Consider the following 17690-nt stretch of genomic DNA (forward strand, 5'->3'; position numbering starts at 1 on the left):
TGAACGTTGTAGATGATGTTACAGGACTTAATATGGATGTGTCTGGGAGAGAGGTTGGTGTTACAGGGTTTATAGTCAGTGTTGCAGAATTTGTGGTCAATGTTTCAAGCTTTGTCGTTGATGTTACAGGGCTTGTTATTGATGATACAGAGGCTGTGGTTGATATTTTAGGTAGTGTCACTGTGGTCATGGGGTTTGTGGCCGATGATTCAGGATTTGCAGTTCCTGTTGCAAAGCTTGTCGTGAACATTCCATTTGTTTTAGTTGATTTTACAGAACTTGATTCAGATGTCATAGCATCAGAGACTGCTACAGTTGGGCTCTCTGCCAGTGTGGTAGAGCTTAGGGTCAGTGTTGTAGGGTTTGTGGTTGATGTCTGAGGGATATCGGTCGATGTGGGTTGGTAGATACTGAGCAATCCAGTGATTGTGGTTGATGTTCCAAGTCTTGTGTTTGATGATGCAGAGTCCGTCATCAATGTTGTACTCTTTGTAATCAATGGAAAAGGGCTTGTGGTTTCTGTTGCAGGTTGAGAAGTTCTTGTGGGGTTTGTCCTCAATGTTCCATGTTTTGTAGTTGTTTCAGGTTGTGTAGTGACCTTTGCTGTTTCCTTGGTTGAGGTTACAAGAATCGATGGTGATGTGGTAGAGTCAGAGGTCAATGTTAAAGGGCTTATATTTGACATTGCAGGTTCTGTGGTCAAGGTATCAGTTTTTGAAGTCAATGCTGAAGACATTCTGGCTGAGGTTACAGGACTTGTTATTGATACTGCTAAGTCTTGGGTTGATATTTTAGTTTCTGCTGTTTGCGTTTGGAAGTTTGTTGTTGATATTTCAGGGATTGAAGTCACTATATCAGAGTTTGTAGTTGATGATGGAAATTTGATAGTTGATGTTGCAAGACTTGATTGGGATGTCACGTCATCAGAGACTAATACAGTTTGGCTTATTGTAGGTGTTGTCGGCCTTTGGGTCAGTGTTGCTGGGTTCCTAGTCTGTGTTGTCGGGATTTCAGTCACTGTTGCAATGTTTGTAGAGAAAGTAGGAGTGTTCTTGAGAGATGTTGACATACGGTTTGTGGTCACCATTTCAGTGTTGGTACTCAATGTTGCAGACTTTGTCATGAACGTTGTAGATGATGTTACAGGACTTAATATGGATGTGTCTGGGAGAGAGGTAGGTGTTACAGGGTTTATAGTCAGTGTTGCAGAATTTGTGGTCAATGTTTCAAGCTTTGCCGTTGATGTTACAGGGCTTGTTATTGATGATACAGAGGCTGTGGTTGATATTTTAGGTAGTGTCACTGTGGTCATGGGGTTTGTGGCCGATGATTCAGGATTTGCAGTTCCTGTTGCAAAGCTTGTCGTGAACATTCCAGTTGTTTTAGTTGATTTTACAGAACTTGATTCAGATGTCATAGCATCAGAGACTGCTACAGTTGGGCTCTCTGCCAGTGTGGTAGAGCTTAGGGTCAGTGTTGTAGGGTTTGTGGTTGATGTCTGAGGGATATCGGTCGATGTGGGTTGGTAGATACTGAGCAATCCAGTGATTGTGGTTGATGTTCCAAGTCTTGTGTTTGATGATGCAGAGTCCGTCATCAATGTTGTACTTTTTGTAATCAATGGAAAAGGGCTTGTGGTTTCTGTTGCAGGTTGAGAAGTTCTTGTGGGGTTTGTCCTCAATGTTGCATGTTTTGTAGTTGTTTCAGGTTGTGTAGTGACCTTTGCTGTTTCCTTGGTTGAGGTTACAAGAATCGATGGTGATGTGGTAGAGTCAGAGGTCAATGTTAAAGGGCTTATATTTGACATTGCAGGTTCTGTGGTCAAGGTAGCAGTTTTTGAAGTCAATGCTGAAGACATTCTGGCTGAGGTTACAGGACTTGTTATTGATACTGCTAAGTCTCGGGTTGATATTTTAGTTTCTGCTGTTTGCGTTTGGAAGTTTGTTGTTGATATTTCAGGGATTGAAGTCACTATATCAGAGTTTGTAGTTGATGATGGAAATTTGATAGTTGATGTTGCAAGACTTGATTGGGATGTCACGTCATCAGAGACTAATACAGTTTGGCTTATGGTAGGTGTTGTCGGCCTTTGGGTCAGTGTTGCTGGGTTCCTAGTCTGTGTTGTCGGGATTTCAGTCACTGTTGCAATGTTTGTAGAGAAAGTAGGAGTGTTCTTGAGAGATGTTGACATACGGTTTGTGGTCACGATTTCAGTGTTGGTACTCAATGTTGCAGACTTTGTCATGAACGTTGTAGATGATGTTACAGGACTTAATATGGATGTGTCTGGGAGAGAGGTTGGTGTTACAGGGTTTATAGTCAGTGTTGCAGAATTTGTGGTCAATGTTTCAAGCTTTGCCGTTGATGTTACAGGGCTTGTTATTGATGATACAGAGGCTGTGGTTGATATTTTAGGTAGTGTCACTGTGGTCATGGGGTTTGTCCTCAATGTTCCATGTTTTGTACTTGTTTCAGGTTGTGTAGTGACCTTTGCTGTTTCCTTGGTTGAGGTTACAAGAATCGATGGTGATGTGGTAGAGTCAGAGGTCAATGTTAAAGGGCTTATATTTGACGTTGTAGTGGCTCCTGCAGTTGCTGATGCAGTCTGACCAGCTTGTCCCACAGTTGTTTGCGCAGTCTGACTTGAGTGTTCCGTAGTCTGGAGGCCATGTTCTGTAGTTACCGTAGGTGTTGTAGCTTCTGCAGTAGTCTGAGTAGCCACTGCAAGTAACCAGATGTTATAGTACAGCAGAATCAAATGTTGCATTCAATTGAAATTCATTGTAAATGTTTAATTGTAATGTCTTACCTGAAACCACTATGCTAGCCGGGTCTATAGGGAGATTTAAGCCAGAGTCTGAGGAGGCAGCGTTTTTTAAGGTCGTTGCCACATCGCTGGTTCCAGGGACAGTGTTTATGTTATTGAACACCAGCACAGCGTCCACAATCACTGATCCTTGCCTAAAACAGCAAAGCATACAGTGTATTAATTAATTATCACTGAAGGAAAATGAAACATCACTTGGACAGTGAGGAGGAGAAAAAAATAATTCCAGCTCTAAATACTAGTTTTTCACACAAATATAGAATAATCCTTCTCAAGATTGAGCCGACAGGGTGTATAAGTTTCTGATCCAATAGGCTTCCCGTTATAAGTGGAATCTCTTGATGAACTAAGAAAATCTTGTTGGGGTTTTAATTATTTGCAAACCAAAGTTCAATAGATTGTCTATGCTGGAAAAAGGTTCTTTTATGTGCATATAAAGGCCTCCACAAGGTTCCCCAGGTTCAGGACAGGTTTGAGATAAAATTTTCGGAAAAACTCTAGTGTATGTCATATGCTCTCATTGTGGCCACTTGGCAGTAAAGATAACATATATGTACTGTTTGTGTGTGTGTGTGTGTATATGTATGTATGTATGTGTAGGAAGAAGGTTAACGTGAGAGTCAGGAAACCTGGTTTCTCACTAGTTGCAGTGAATTCATACTGTGGTTGTGTTGCAGTTTTACAGCAGTTTCCTTTGCTAGACAACACAAGATATTTTTCTTCTGCCTTTTGATCTTGCGGGTCTTCTCCTTTTAACATTACTGCCCATCAGCTAGGACCGTCTGGTCTGATCAAGTACTGAACATTTCACTTAGAAATCTTAAGCCTCTTTGCAATTTCTCACTGGGAATAACCTTCTTGTCACAAAATATGTTTATTTAGCCCCGCACATCTAAGCGTCACTCCCCCTTTTTTTACCATTTTTCTAAAAACTATAGTGCTTATTTTACTTGCACTACTGACTAAAATTATTAAACTACCTGTGTTTTTTTAAAAACTTAAAAAGATAAGATTTCTCTGAATTTCATTACCCCTCCTCCTCTCTAGCTCTTACTTTGAAAAATGACTGTATAGACTTGAAATAATTTTTTTAAGTTGAATTAAAGCCGAAGGAAGCTATTTCGAGGAAAGTCACGTTATTTCTGAAGTAAAACTCATCATTTTGAGTTATTGTAGGTAGAAAACAATGTTTATTCTTTGGTGAGTTGTTCAATAAATGCACATATATTAACTGATTTTTTATTTAGCTAAAGTAAAAAACTAAAATAAACAACTTATAAAATAAAAAATAAAAAACCCACAGGTGTTTGATACCTTCGGTCTGTGCTATATGATTTCATCACAAGAACATAGTTTGTATCGACTTACCTAAAACGCTGGACCTCAGTGTGATCAAATGTGTCCCCATACTGCTTTTTATAGATGGAATCCAGCTAGAAATATAAAAGGGGAGATATTTGAGTCTTTAAGGAACACAAGACCATATTCCACATATTTCATTTTTTTGGTTGAAGAATACATATGTTCAGTAAATATAACATACACTGGACAACAATGGATAATACAGGAAAGAAGAAGAAAAGAGTAAAAAAGAACAAAAGTAAAGATAGGTGGAAGAATGTAGGCAAGTGAAAGTGAAGCTACACTCTCGCCAAATAAGTTTAACTACTGGTAACCATGCTGATACTTATAGCACCCATGGTAACTTTATAGAAGATAAAAAATGAACATCACCTGCTCTTCAACTTGATTTTTCAAATGTATGTACTGTGTTGAGGAGGAATCTGTGAGGACCGTTGCAAACTCCAGATCCAGTCTAAATTCCAGCAATAACTGTGGTCCCTCTGCTGGGGTCTGGGTCACTGTTGCAAGCATTGTGGTGGACATTTTATGGCTTTTGGAAGTCATTGCAAGGCTTGTAGTCAATGTAGGACTTATGTATAATGGAGCATCGCTGATGGTTTGTGCTGAAGAGTCTGTGGTTGCTGTAACAGGTATTGTCATTGGTGTAATGGGGTTCGCTGAGGATGCTGACATTGTAGGGTCTGTGCTCAAGGTAGCAGTGTTTGTGATTGATGCTGAAGACATTCTGGCTGAGGTTACAGGACTTGTTGATACTGCTAAGTCTCGGGTTGATATTTTAGTTTCTGCTGTTTGTGTTTGCAAGTTTGTTGTTGATATTTCAGGGATTGAAGTCACTATATCAGAGTTTGTAGTTGATGATGGAAATTTGATATTTGATGTTGCAAGACTTGATTGGGATGTCACGTCATCAGAGACTAATACAGTTTGGCTTATGGTAGGTGTTGTTGGCCTTTGGGTCAGTGTTGCTGGGTTCCTAGTCTGTGTTGTCGGGATTTCAGTCACTGTTGCCATGTTTGTAGAGATAGTAGCAGTGTTTCTGAGAGATGTTGACATACGGTTTGTGGTCACCATTTCAGTGTTGGTACTCAATGTTGCAGACTTTGTCATGGACGTTGTAGATGATGTTACAGGACTTAACATGGATGTGTCTGGGGGAGAGATTGCTGTTACAGGGTTTATAGTCAATGTTGCAGAATTTGTGGTCAATGTTTCAAGCTTTGTCATTGATGTTACAGGGCTTCTTATTGATGATACAGAGGCTGTGGTTGATATTTTAGGTAGTGTCTTTGTGGTCATGGGGTTTGTGGCCGATGATTCAGGATTTGCAGTTCCTGTTGCAAAGCTTGTTGTGAACATTCCAGTTGTTTTAGTTGATTTTACAGAACTTGATTCAGATGTCATAGCATCAGAGACTGCTACAGTTGGGCTCTCTGCCAGTGTGGTAGAGCTTAGGGTCAGTGTTGTAGGGTTTGTGGTTGATGTCTGAGGGATATCGGTCGATGTGGGTTGGTAGATACTGAGCAATCCAGTGATTGTGGTTGATGTTCCAAGTCTTGTGTTTGATGATGCAGAGTCCGTCATCAATGTTGTACTCTTTGTCATCAATGGAAAAAGGCTTGTGGTTTCTGTTGCAGGTTGAGAAGTTCTTGTGGGGTTTGTCCTCAATGTTCCATGTTTTGTAGTTGTTTCAGGTTGTGTAGTGACCTTTGCTGTTTCCTTGGTTGAGGTTACAAGAATCGATGGTGATGTGGTAGAGTCAGATATCAATGTTAAAGGGTTTATATTTGACGTTGCAGGTTCTGTGGTCAAGGTAGCAGTTTTTGAAGTCAAAGCTGAAGACATTCTGGCTGAGGTTACAGGACTTGTTATTGATACTGCTAAGTCTCGGGTTGATATTTTAGTTTCTGCTGTTTGTGTTTGGAAGTTTTTTGTTGATATTTCAGGGACTGAAGTCACTATATCAGAGTTTGTAGTTGATGATGGAAATTTGATAGTTGATGTTGCAAGACTTGATTGGGATGTCACGTCATCAGAGACTAATACAGTTTTGCTTATGGTAGGTGTTGTCGGCCTTTGGGTCAGTGTTGCTGGGTTCCTAGTCTGTGTTGTCGGGATTTCAGTCACTGTTGCCATGTTTGTAGAGATAGTAGCAGTGTTTCTGAGAGATGTTGACATACGGTTTGTGGTCACCATTTCAGTGTTGGTACTCAATGTTGCAGACTTTGTCATGAACGTTGTAGATGATGTTACAGGACTTAATATGGATGTGTCTGGGAGAGAGGTTGGTGTTACAGGGTTTATAGTCAGTGTTGCAGAATTTGTGGTCAATGTTTCAAGCTTTGTCGTTGATGTTACAGGGCTTGTTATTGATGATACAGAGGCTGTGGTTGATATTTTAGGTAGTGTCACTGTGGTCATGGGGTTTGTGGCCGATGATTCAGGATTTGCAGTTCCTGTTGCAAAGCTTGTCGTGAACATTCCAGTTGTTTTAGTTGATTTTACAGAACTTGATTCAGATGTCATAGCATCAGAGACTGCTACAGTTGGGCTCTCTGCCAGTGTGGTAGAGCTTAGGGTCAGTGTTGTAGGGTTTGTGGTTGATGTCTGAGGGATATCGGTCGATGTGGGTTGGTAGATACTGAGCAATCCAGTGATTGTGGTTGATGTTCCAAGTCTTGTGTTTGATGATGCAGAGTCCGTCATCAATGTTGTACTCTTTGTCATCAATGGAAAAGGGCTTGTGGTTTCTGTTGCCGGTTGAGAAGTTCTTGTGGGGTTTGTCCTCAATGTTCCATGTTTTGTAGTTGTTTCAGGTTGTGTAGTGACCTTTGCTGTTTCCTTGGTTGAGGTTACAAGAATCGATGGTGATGTGGTAGAGTCAGAGGTCAATGTTAAAGGGCTTATATTTGACATTGCAGGTTCTGTGGTCAAGGTATCAGTTTTTGAAGTCAATGCTGAAGACATTCTGGCTGAGGTTACAGGACTTGTTATTGGTACTGCTAAGTCTCGGGTTGATATTTTAGTTTCTGCTGTTTGCGTTTGGAAGTTTGTTGTTGATATTTCAGGGATTGAAGTCACTATATCAGAGTTTGTAGTTGATGATGGAAATTTGATAGTTGATGTTGCAAGACTTGATTGGGATGTCACGTCATCAGAGACTAATACAGTTTGGCTTATGGTAGGTGTTGTCGGCCTTTGGGTCAGTGTTGCTGGGTTCCTAGTCTGTGTTGTCGGGATTTCAGTCACTGTTGCAATGTTTGTAGAGAAAGTAGGAGTGTTCTTGAGAGATGTTGACATACGGTTTGTGGTCACCATTTCAGTGTTGGTACTCAATGTTGCAGACTTTGTCATGAACGTTGTAGATGATGTTACAGGACTTAATATGGATGTGTCTGGGAGAGAGGTTGGTGTTACAGGGTTTATAGTCAGTGTTGCAGAATTTGTGGTCAATGTTTCAAGCTTTGTCGTTGATGTTACAGGGCTTGTTATTGATGATACAGAGGCTGTGGTTGATATTTTAGGTAGTGTCACTGTGGTCATGGGGTTTGTGGCCGATGATTCAGGATTTGCAGTTCCTGTTGCAAAGCTTGTCGTGAACATTCCAGTTGTTTTAGTTGATTTTACAGAACTTGATTCAGATGTCATAGCATCAGAGACTGCTACAGTTGGGCTCTCTGCCAGTGTGGTAGAGCTTAGGGTCAGTGTTGTAGGGTTTGTGGTTGATGTCTGAGGGATATCGGTCGATGTGGGTTGGTAGATACTGAGCAATCCAGTGATTGTGGTTGATGTTCCAAGTCTTGTGTTTGATGATGCAGAGTCCGTCATCAATGTTGTACTCTTTGTCATCAATGGAAAAAGGTTTGTGGTTGCTGTTGCAGGTTGAGAAGTTCTTGTGGGGTTTGTCCTCAATGTTCCATGTTTTGTAGTTGTTTCAGGTTGTGTAGTGACCTTTGCTGTTTCCTTGGTTGAGGTTACAAGAATCGATGGTGATGTGGTAGAGTCAGAGGTCAATGTTAAAGGGCTTATATTTGACGTTGTAGTGGCTCCTGCAGTTGCTGATGCAGTCTGACCAGCTTGTCCCACAGTTGTTTGCGCAGTCTGACTTGAGTGTTCCGTAGTCTGGAGGCCATGTTCTGTAGTTACCGTAGGTGTTGTAGCTTCTGCAGTAGTCTGAGTAGCCACTGCAAGTAACCAGATGTTATAGTACAGCAGAATCAAATGTTGCATTCAATTGAAATTCATTGTAAATGTTTAATTGTAATGTCTTACCTGAAACCACTATGCTAGCGGGGTCTATAGGGAGATTTAAGCCAGAGTCTGAGGAGGCAGCGTTTTTTAAGGTCGTTGCCACATCACTGGTTCCAGGGACAGTGTTTATGTTATTGAACACCAGCACAGCGTCCACAATCACTGATCCTTGCCTAAAACAGCAAAGCATACAGTGTATTAATTAATTATCACTGAAGGAAAATGAAACATCACTTGGACAGTGAGGAGGAGACAAAAATAATTCCAGCTCTAAATACTAGTTTTTCACCCAAATATAGAATAATCCTTCTCAAGATTGAGCCGACAGGGTGTATAAGTTTCTGATCCAATAGGCTTCCCGTTATAAGTGGAATCTCTTGATGAACTAAGAAAATCTTGTTGGGGATTTAATTATTTGCAAACCAAAGTTCAATAGATTGTCTATGCTGGAAAAAGGTTCTTTTATGTGCATATAAAGGCCTCCACAAGGTTCCCCAGGTTCAGGACAGGTTTGAGATAAAATTTTCGGAAAAACTCTAGTGTATGTCATATGCTCTCATTGTGGCCACTTGGCAGTAAAGATAACATATATGTACTGTTTGTGTGTGTGTGTGTGTGTGTGTGTATATGTATGTATGTATGTGTAGGAAGAAGGTTAACGTGAGAGTCAGGAAACCTGGTTTCTCACTAGTTGCAGTGAATTCATACTGTGGTTGTGTTGCAGTTTTACAGCAGTTTCCTTTGCTAGACAACACAAGATATTTTTCTTCTGCCTTTTGATCTTGCGGGTCTTCTCCTGTTAACATTACTGCCCATCAGCTAGGACCGTCTGGTCTGATCAAGTACTGAACATTTCACTTAGAAATCTTAAGCCTCTTTGCAATTTCTCACTGGGAATAACCTTCTTGTCACAAAATATGTTTATTTAGCCCCGCACATCTAAGCGTCACTCCCTCTTTTTTTACCATTTTTCTAAAAACTATAGTGCTTATTTTACTTGCACTACTGACTAAAATTATTAAACTACCTGTGTTTTTTAAAAAACTTAAAAAGATAAGATTTCTCTGAATTTCATTACCCCTCCTCCTCTCTACCTCATACTTTGAAAAATGACTGTATAGACTTGAAATAATTTTTTTAAGTTGAATTAAAGCCGAAGGAAGCTATTTCGAGGAAAGTCACGTTATTTCTGAAGTAAAACTCATCATTTTGAGTTATTGTAGGTAGAAAACAATGTTTATTCTTTGGTGAGTTGTTCAATAAATGCACATATATTAACTGATTTTTTATTTAGCTAAAGTAAAAAACTAAAATAAACAACTTATAAAATAAAAAATAAAAAACCCACAGGTGTTTGATACCTTCGGTCTGTGCTATATGATTTCATCACAAGAACATAGTTCGTATCGACTTACCTAAAACGCTGGACCTCAGTGTGATCAAATGTGTCCCCATACTGCTTTTTATAGATGGAATCCAGCTAGAAATATAAAAGGGGAGATATTTGAGTCTTTAAGGAACACAAGACCATATTCCACATATTTTATTTTTTTGGTTGAAGAATACATATGTTCAGTAAATATAACATACACTGGACAACAATGGATAATACAGGAAAGAAGAAGAAAAGAGTAAAAAAGAACAAAAGTAAAGACAGGTGGAAGAATGTAGGCAAGTGAAAGTGAAGCTACACTCTCGCCAAATAAGTTTAACTACTGGTAACCATGCTGATACTTATAGCACCCATGGTAACTTTATAGAAGATAAAAAATGAACATCACCTGCTCTTCAACTTGATTTTTCAAATGTATGTACTGTGTTGAGGAGGAATCTGTGAGGACCGTTGCAAACTCCAGATCCAGTCTAAATTCCAGCAATAACTGTGGTCCCTCTGCTGGGGTCTGGGTCACTGTTGCAAGCATTGTGGTGGACATTTTATGGCTTTTGGAAGTCATTGCAAGGCTTGTAGTCAATGTAGGACTTATGTATAATGGAGCATCGCTGATGGTTTGTGCTGAAGAGTCTGTGGTTGCTGTAACAGGTATTGTCATTGGTGTAATGGGGTTCGCTGAGGATGCTGACATTGTAGGGTCTGTGCTCAAGGTAGCAGTGTTTGTGATTGATGCTGAAGACATTCTGGCTGAGGTTACAGGACTTGTTGATACTGCTAAGTCTCGGGTTGATATTTTAGTTTCTGCTGTTTGTGTTTGCAAGTTTGTTGTTGATATTTCAGGGATTGAAGTCACTATATCAGAGTTTGTAGTTGATGATGGAAATTTGATATTTGATGTTGCAAGACTTGATTGGGATGTCACGTCATCAGAGACTAATACAGTTTGGCTTATGGTAGGTGTTGTCGGCCTTTGGGTCAGTGTTGCTGGGTTCCTAGTCTGTGTTGTCGGGATTTCAGTCACTGTTGCAATGTTTGTAGAGAAAGTAGCAGTGTTCTTGAGAGATGGTGACATACGGTTTTTGGTCACCATTTCAGTGTTGGTACTCAATGTTGCAGACTTTGTCATGGACGTTGTAGATGATGTTACAGGACTTAACATGGATGTGTCTGGGGGAGAGATTGCTGTTACAGGGTTTATAGTCAATGTTGCAGAATTTGTGGTCAATGTTTCAAGCTTTGTCATTGATGTTACAGGGCTTCTTATTGATGATACAGAGGCTGTGGTTGATATTTTAGGTAGTGTCTTTGTGGTCATGGGGTTTGTGGCCGATGATTCAGGATTTGCAGTTCCTGTTGCAAAGCTTGTTGTGAACATTCCAGTTGTTTTAGTTGATTTTACAGAACTTGATTCAGATGTCATAGCATCAGAGACTGCTACAGTTGGGCTCTCTGCCAGTGTGGTAGAGCTTAGGGTCAGTGTTGTAGGCTTTGTGGTTGATGTCTGAGGGATATCGGTCGATGTGGGTTGGTAGATACTGAGCAATCCAGTGATTGTGGTTGATGTTCCAAGTCTTGTGTTTGATGATGCAGAGTCCGTCATCAATGTTGTACTCTTTGTCATCAATGGAAAAAGGCTTGTGGTTTCTGTTGCAGGTTGAGAAGTTCTTGTGGGGTTTGTCCTCAATGTTCCATGTTTTGTAGTTGTTTCAGGTTGTGTAGTGACCTTTGCTGTTTCCTTGGTTGAGGTTACAAGAATCGATGGTGATGTGGTAGAGTCAGATATCAATGTTAAAGGGTTTATATTTGACGTTGCAGGTTCTGTGGTCAAGGTAGCAGTTTTTGAAGTCAAAGCTGAAGACATTCTGGCTGAGGTTATAGGACTTGTTGTTGATACTGCTAAGTCTCGGGTTGATATTTTAGTTTCTGCTGTTTGTGTTTGGAAGTTTGTTGTTGATATTTCAGGGACTGAAGTCACTATATCAGAGTTTGTAGTTGATGATGGAAATTTGATAGTTGATGTTGCAAGACTTGATTGGGATGTCACGTCATCAGAGACTAATACAGTTTGGCTTATGGTAGGTGTTGTCGGCCTTTGGGTCAGTGTTGCTGGGTTCCTAGTCTGTGTTGTCGGGATTTCAGTCACTGTTGCCATGTTTGTAGAGATAGTAGCAGTGTTTCTGAGAGATGTTGACATACGGTTTGTGGTCACCATTTCAGTGTTGGTACTCAATGTTGCAGACTTTGTCATGAACGTTGTAGATGATGTTACAGGACTTAATATGGATGTGTCTGGGAGAGAGGTTGGTGTTACAGGGTTTATAGTCAGTGTTGCAGAATTTGTGGTCAATGTTTCAAGCTTTGTCGTTGATGTTACAGGGCTTGTTATTGATGATACAGAGGCTGTGGTTGATATTTTAGGTAGTGTCACTGTGGTCATGGGGTTTGTGGCCGATGATTCAGGATTTGCAGTTCCTGTTGCAAAGCTTGTCGTGAACATTCCAGTTGTTTTAGTTGATTTTACAGAACTTGATTCAGATGTCATAGCATCAGAGACTTCTACAGTTGGGCTCTCTGCCAGTGTGGTAGAGCTTAGAGTCAGTGTTGTAGGGTTTGTGGTTGATGTCTGAGGGATATCGGTCGATGTGGGTTGGTTGATACTGAGCAATCCAGTGATTGTGGTTGATGTTCCAAGTCTTGTGTTTGATGATGCAGAGTCCGTCATCAATGTTGTACTCTTTGTCATCAATGGAAAAGGGCTTGTGGTTTCTGTTGCAGGTTGAGAAGTTCTTGTGGGGTTTGTCCTCAATGTTCCATGTTTTGTAGTTGTTTCAGGTTGTGTAGTGACCTTTGCTGTTTCCTTGGTTGAGGTTACAAGAATCGATGGTGATGTGGTAGAGTCAGAGGTCAATGTTAAAGGGCTTATATTTGACATTGCAGGTTCTGTGGTCAAGGTATCAGTTTTTGAAGTCAATGCTGAAGACATTCTGGCTGAGGTTACAGGACTTGTTATTGATACTGCTAAGTCTCGGGTTGATATTTTAGTTTCTGCTGTTTGCGTTTGGAAGTTTGTTGTTGATATTTCAGGGATTGAAGTCACTATATCAGAGTTTGTAGTTGATGATGGAAATTTGATAGTTGATGTTGCAAGACTTGATTGGGATGTCACGTCATCAGAGACTAATACAGTTTGGCTTATGGTAGGTGTTGTCGGCCTTTGGGTCAGTGTTGCTGGGTTCCTAGTCTGTGTTGTCGGGATTTCAGTCACTGTTGCAATGTTTGTAGAGAAAGTAGGAGTGTTCTTGAGAGATGTTGACATACGGTTTGTGGTCACCATTTCAGTGTTGGTACTCAATGTTGCAGACTTTGTCATGAACGTTGTAGATGATGTTACAGGACTTAATATGGATGTGTCTGGGAGAGAGGTTGGTGTTACAGGGTTTATAGTCAGTGTTGCAGAATTTGTGGTCAATGTTTCAAGCTTTGCCGTTGATGTTACAGGGCTTGTTATTGATGATACAGAGGCTGTGGTTGATATTTTAGGTAGTGTCACTGTGGTCATGGGGTTTGTGGCCGATGATTCAGGATTTGCAGTTCCTGTTGCAAAGCTTGTCGTGAACATTCCAGTTGTTTTAGTTGATTTTACAGAACTTGATTCAGATGTCATAGCATCAGAGACTGCTACAGTTGGGCTCTCTGCCAGTGTGGTAGAGCTTAGGGTCAGTGTTGTAGGGTTTGTGGTTGATGTCTGAGGGATATCGGTCGATGTGGGTTGGTAGATACTGAGCAATCCAGTGATTGTGGTTGATGTTCCAAGTCTTGTGTTTGATGATGCAGAGTCCGTCATCAATGTTGTACTCTTTGTCATCAATGGAAAAAGGTTTGTGGTTGCTGTTGCAGGTTGAGAGGTTCTTGTGGGGTTTGTCCTCAATGTTCCATGTTTTGTAGTTGTTTCAGGTTGTGTAGTGACCTTTGCTGTTTCCTTGGTTGAGGTTACAAGAATCGATGGTGATGTGGTAGAGTCAGAGGTCAATGTTAAAGGGCTTATATTTGACGTTGTAGTGGCTCCTGCAGTTGCTGATGCAGTCTGACCAGCTTGTCCCACAGTTGTTTGCGCAGTCTGACTTGAGTGTTCCGTAGTCTGGAGGCCATGTTCTGTAGTTACCGTAGGTGTTGTAGCTTCTGCAGTAGTCTGAGTAGCCACTGCAAGTAACCAGATGTTATAGTACAGCAGAATCAAATGTTGCATTCAATTGAAATTCATTGTAAATGTTTAATTGTAATGTCTTACCTGAAACCACTATGCTAGCGGGGTCTATAGGGAGATTTAAGCCAGAGTCTGAGGAGGCAGCGTTTTTTAAGGTCGTTGCCACATCGCTGGTTCCAGGGACAGTGTTTATGTTATTGAACACCAGCACAGCGTCCACAATCACTGATCCTTGCCTAAAACAGCAAAGCATACAGTGTATTAATTAATTATCACTGAAGGAAAATGAAACATCACTTGGACAGTGAGGAGGAGACAAAAATAATTCCAGCTCTAAATACTAGTTTTTCACCCAAATATAGAATAATCCTTCTCAAGATTGAGCCGACAGGGTGTATAAGTTTCTGATCCAATAGGCTTCCCGTTATAAGTGGAATCTCTTGATGAACTAAGAAAATCTTGTTGGGGATTTAATTATTTGCAAACCAAAGTTCAATAGATTGTCAATGCTGGAAAAAGGTTCTTTTATGTGCATATAAAGGCCTCCACAAGGTTCCCCAGGTTCAGGACAGGTTTGAGATAAAATTTTTGGAAAAACTCTAGTGTATGTCATATGCTCTCATTGTGGCCACTTGGCAGTAAAGATAACATATATGTACTGTTTGTGTGTGTGTGTGTGTGTGTGTGTGTGTATGTATGTATGTATGTGTAGGAAGAAGGTTAACGTGAGAGTCAGGAAACCTGGTTTCTCACTAGTTGCAGTGAATTCATACTGTGGTTGTGTTGCAGTTTTACAGCAGTTTCCTTTGCTAGACAACACAAGATATTTTTCTTCTGCCTTTTGATCTTGCGGGTCTTCTCCTTTTAACATTACTGCCCATCAGCTAGGACCGTCTGGTCTGATCAAGTACTGAACATTTCACTTAGAAATCTTAAGCCTCTTTGCAATTTCTCACTGGGAATAACCTTCTTGTCACAAAATATGTTTATTTAGCCCCGCACATCTAAGCGTCACTCCCTCTTTTTTTACCATTTTTCTAAAAACTATAGTGCTTATTTTACTTGCACTACTGACTAAAATTATTAAACTACCTGTGTTTTTTAAAAAACTTAAAAAGATAAGATTTCTCTGAATTTCATTACCCCTCCTCCTCTCTACCTCATACTTTGAAAAATGACTGTATAGACTTGAAATAATTTTTTTAAGTTGAATTAAAGCCGAAGGAAGCTATTTCGAGGAAAGTCACGTTATTTCTGAAGTAAAACTCATCATTTTGAGTTATTGTAGGTAGAAAACAATGTTTATTCTTTGGTGAGTTGTTCAATAAATGCACATATATTAACTGATTTTTTATTTAGCTAAAGTAAAAAACTAAAATAAACAACTTATAAAATAAAAAATAAAAAACCCACAGGTGTTTGATACCTTCGGTCTGTGCTATATGATTTCATCACAAGAACATAGTTCGTATCGACTTACCTAAAACGCTGGACCTCAGTGTGATCAAATGTGTCCCCATACTGCTTTTTATAGATGGAATCCAGCTAGAAATATAAAAGGGGAGATATTTGAGTCTTTAAGGAACACAAGACCATATTCCACATATTTTATTTTTTTGGTTGAAGAATACATATGTTCAGTAAATATAACATACACTGGACAACAATGGATAATACAGGAAAGAAGAAGAAAAGAGTAAAAAAGAACAAAAGTAAAGACAGGTGGAAGAATGTAGGCAAGTGAAAGTGAAGCTACACTCTCGCCAAATAAGTTTAACTACTGGTAACCATGCTGATACTTATAGCACCCATGGTAACTTTATAGAAGATAAAAAATGAACATCACCTGCTCTTCAACTTGATTTTTCAAATGTATGTACTGTGTTGAGGAGGAATCTGTGAGGACCGTTGCAAACTCCAGATCCAGTCTAAATTCCAGCAATAACTGTGGTCCCTCTGCTGGGGTCTGGGTCACTGTTGCAAGCATTGTGGTGGACATTTTATGGCTTTTGGAAGTCATTGCAAGGCTTGTAGTCAATGTAGGACTTATGTATAATGGAGCATCACTGATGGTTTGTGCTGAAGAGTCTGTGGTTGCTGTAACAGGTATTGTCATTGGTGTAATGGGGTTCGCTGAGGATGCTGACATTGTAGGTTCTGTGCTCAAGGTAGCAGTGTTTGTGATTAATGCTGAAGACATTCTGGCTGAGGTTACAGGACTTGTTGTTGATACTGCTAAGTCTCGGGTTGATATTTTAGTTTCTGCTGTTTGCGTTTGGAAGTTTGTTGTTGATATTTCAGGGATTGAAGTCACTATATCAGAGTTTGTAGTTGATGATGGAAATTTGATAGTTGATGTTGCAAGACTTGATTGGGATGTCACGTCATCAGAGACTAATACAGTTTGGCTTATGGTAGGTGTTGTCGGCCTTTGGGTCAGTGTTGCTGGGTTCCTAGTCTGTGTTGTCGGGATTTCAGTCACTGTTGCAATGTTTGTAGAGAAAGTAGGAGTGTTCTTGAGAGATGTTGACATACGGTTTGTGGTCACCATTTCAGTGTTGGTACTCAATGTTGCAGACTTTGTCATGAACATTGTAGATGATGTTACAGGACTTAATATGGATGTGTCTGGGAGAGAGGTTGGTGTTACAGGGTTTATAGTCAGTGTTGCAGAATTTGTGGTCAATGTTTCAAGCTTTGCCGTTGATGTTACAGGGCTTGTTATTGATGATACAGAGGCTGTGGTTGATATTTTAGGTAGTGTCACTGTGGTCATGGGGTTTGTGGCTGATGATTCAGGATTTGTAGTTCCTGTTGCAAAGCTTGTCGTGAACATTCCAGTTGTTTTAGTTGATTTTACAGAACTTGATTCAGATGTCATAGCATCAGAGACTGCTACAGTTGGGCTCTCTGCCAGTGTGGTAGAGCTTAGGGTCAGTGTTGTAGGGTTTGTGGTTGATGTCTGAGGGATATCGGTCGATGTGGGTTGGTAGATACTGAGCAATCCAGTGATTGTGGTTGATGTTCCAAGTCTTGTGTTTGATGATGCAGAGTCCGTCATCAATGTTGTACTCTTTGTCATCAATGGAAAAAGGTTTGTGGTTGCTGTTGCAGGTTGAGAAGTTCTTGTGGGGTTTGTCCTCAATGTTCCATGTTTTGTAGTTGTTTCAGGTTGTGTAGTGACCTTTGCTGTTTCCTTGGTTGAGGTTACAAGAATCGATGGTGATGTGGTAGAGTCAGAGGTCAATGTTAAAGGGCTTATATTTGACGTTGCAGGTTCTGTGGTCAAGGTAGCAGTTTTTGAAGTCAATGCTGAAGACATTCTGGCTGAGGTTACAGGACTTGTTATTGTTACTGCTAAGTCTCGGGTTGATATTTTAGTTTCTGCTGTTTGCGTTTGGAAGTTTGTTGTTGATATTTCAGGGATTGAAGTCACTATATCAGAGTTTGTAGTTGATGATGGAAATTTGATAGTTGATGTTGCAAGACTTGATTGGGATGTCACGTCATCAGAGACTAATACAGTTTGGCTTATGGTAGGTGTTGTCGGCCTTTGGGTCAGTGTTGCTGGGTTCCTAGTCTGTGTTGTCGGGATTTCAGTCACTGTTGCAATGTTTGTAGAGAAAGTAGCAGTGTTCTTGAGAGATGTTGAC

The 17690-nt window shown here is 40.3% G+C and overlaps 1 protein-coding gene across 2 annotated transcripts; it reads right to left on the reverse strand.

Annotated features, from left to right (window-relative positions):
• Positions 1 to 13702: 13702 nt before the first annotated feature.
• LOC118227227 (mucin-5AC-like) lies at positions 13703 to 17311 on the reverse strand. 2 transcript variants are annotated; one of them, XM_035417439.1, is made up of 3 exons: positions 15884 to 17311; positions 15518 to 15582; positions 13703 to 14273 (listed from the first exon to the last, which is right to left on the reverse strand). In XM_035417439.1, the coding sequence occupies exons 1-3, from the start codon at positions 17117 to 17119 to the stop codon at positions 14051 to 14053; spliced, it is 1524 nt and encodes a 507-aa protein (XP_035273330.1). In that variant the 5' UTR covers positions 17120 to 17311; the 3' UTR covers positions 13703 to 14050. The 2 variants fall into 2 exon arrangements, with proteins under 2 accessions (XP_035273330.1, XP_035273331.1); XM_035417440.1 differs by lacking the exon at positions 13703 to 14273 and having other exon boundaries at positions 15439 to 15582.
• Between the last annotated feature and the right edge of the window lie 379 nt (positions 17312 to 17690).

Source organism: Anguilla anguilla, chromosome 5 (assembly GCF_013347855.1).
Source record: "Anguilla anguilla isolate fAngAng1 chromosome 5, fAngAng1.pri, whole genome shotgun sequence".
NCBI lineage: Eukaryota > Metazoa > Chordata > Actinopteri > Anguilliformes > Anguillidae > Anguilla > Anguilla anguilla.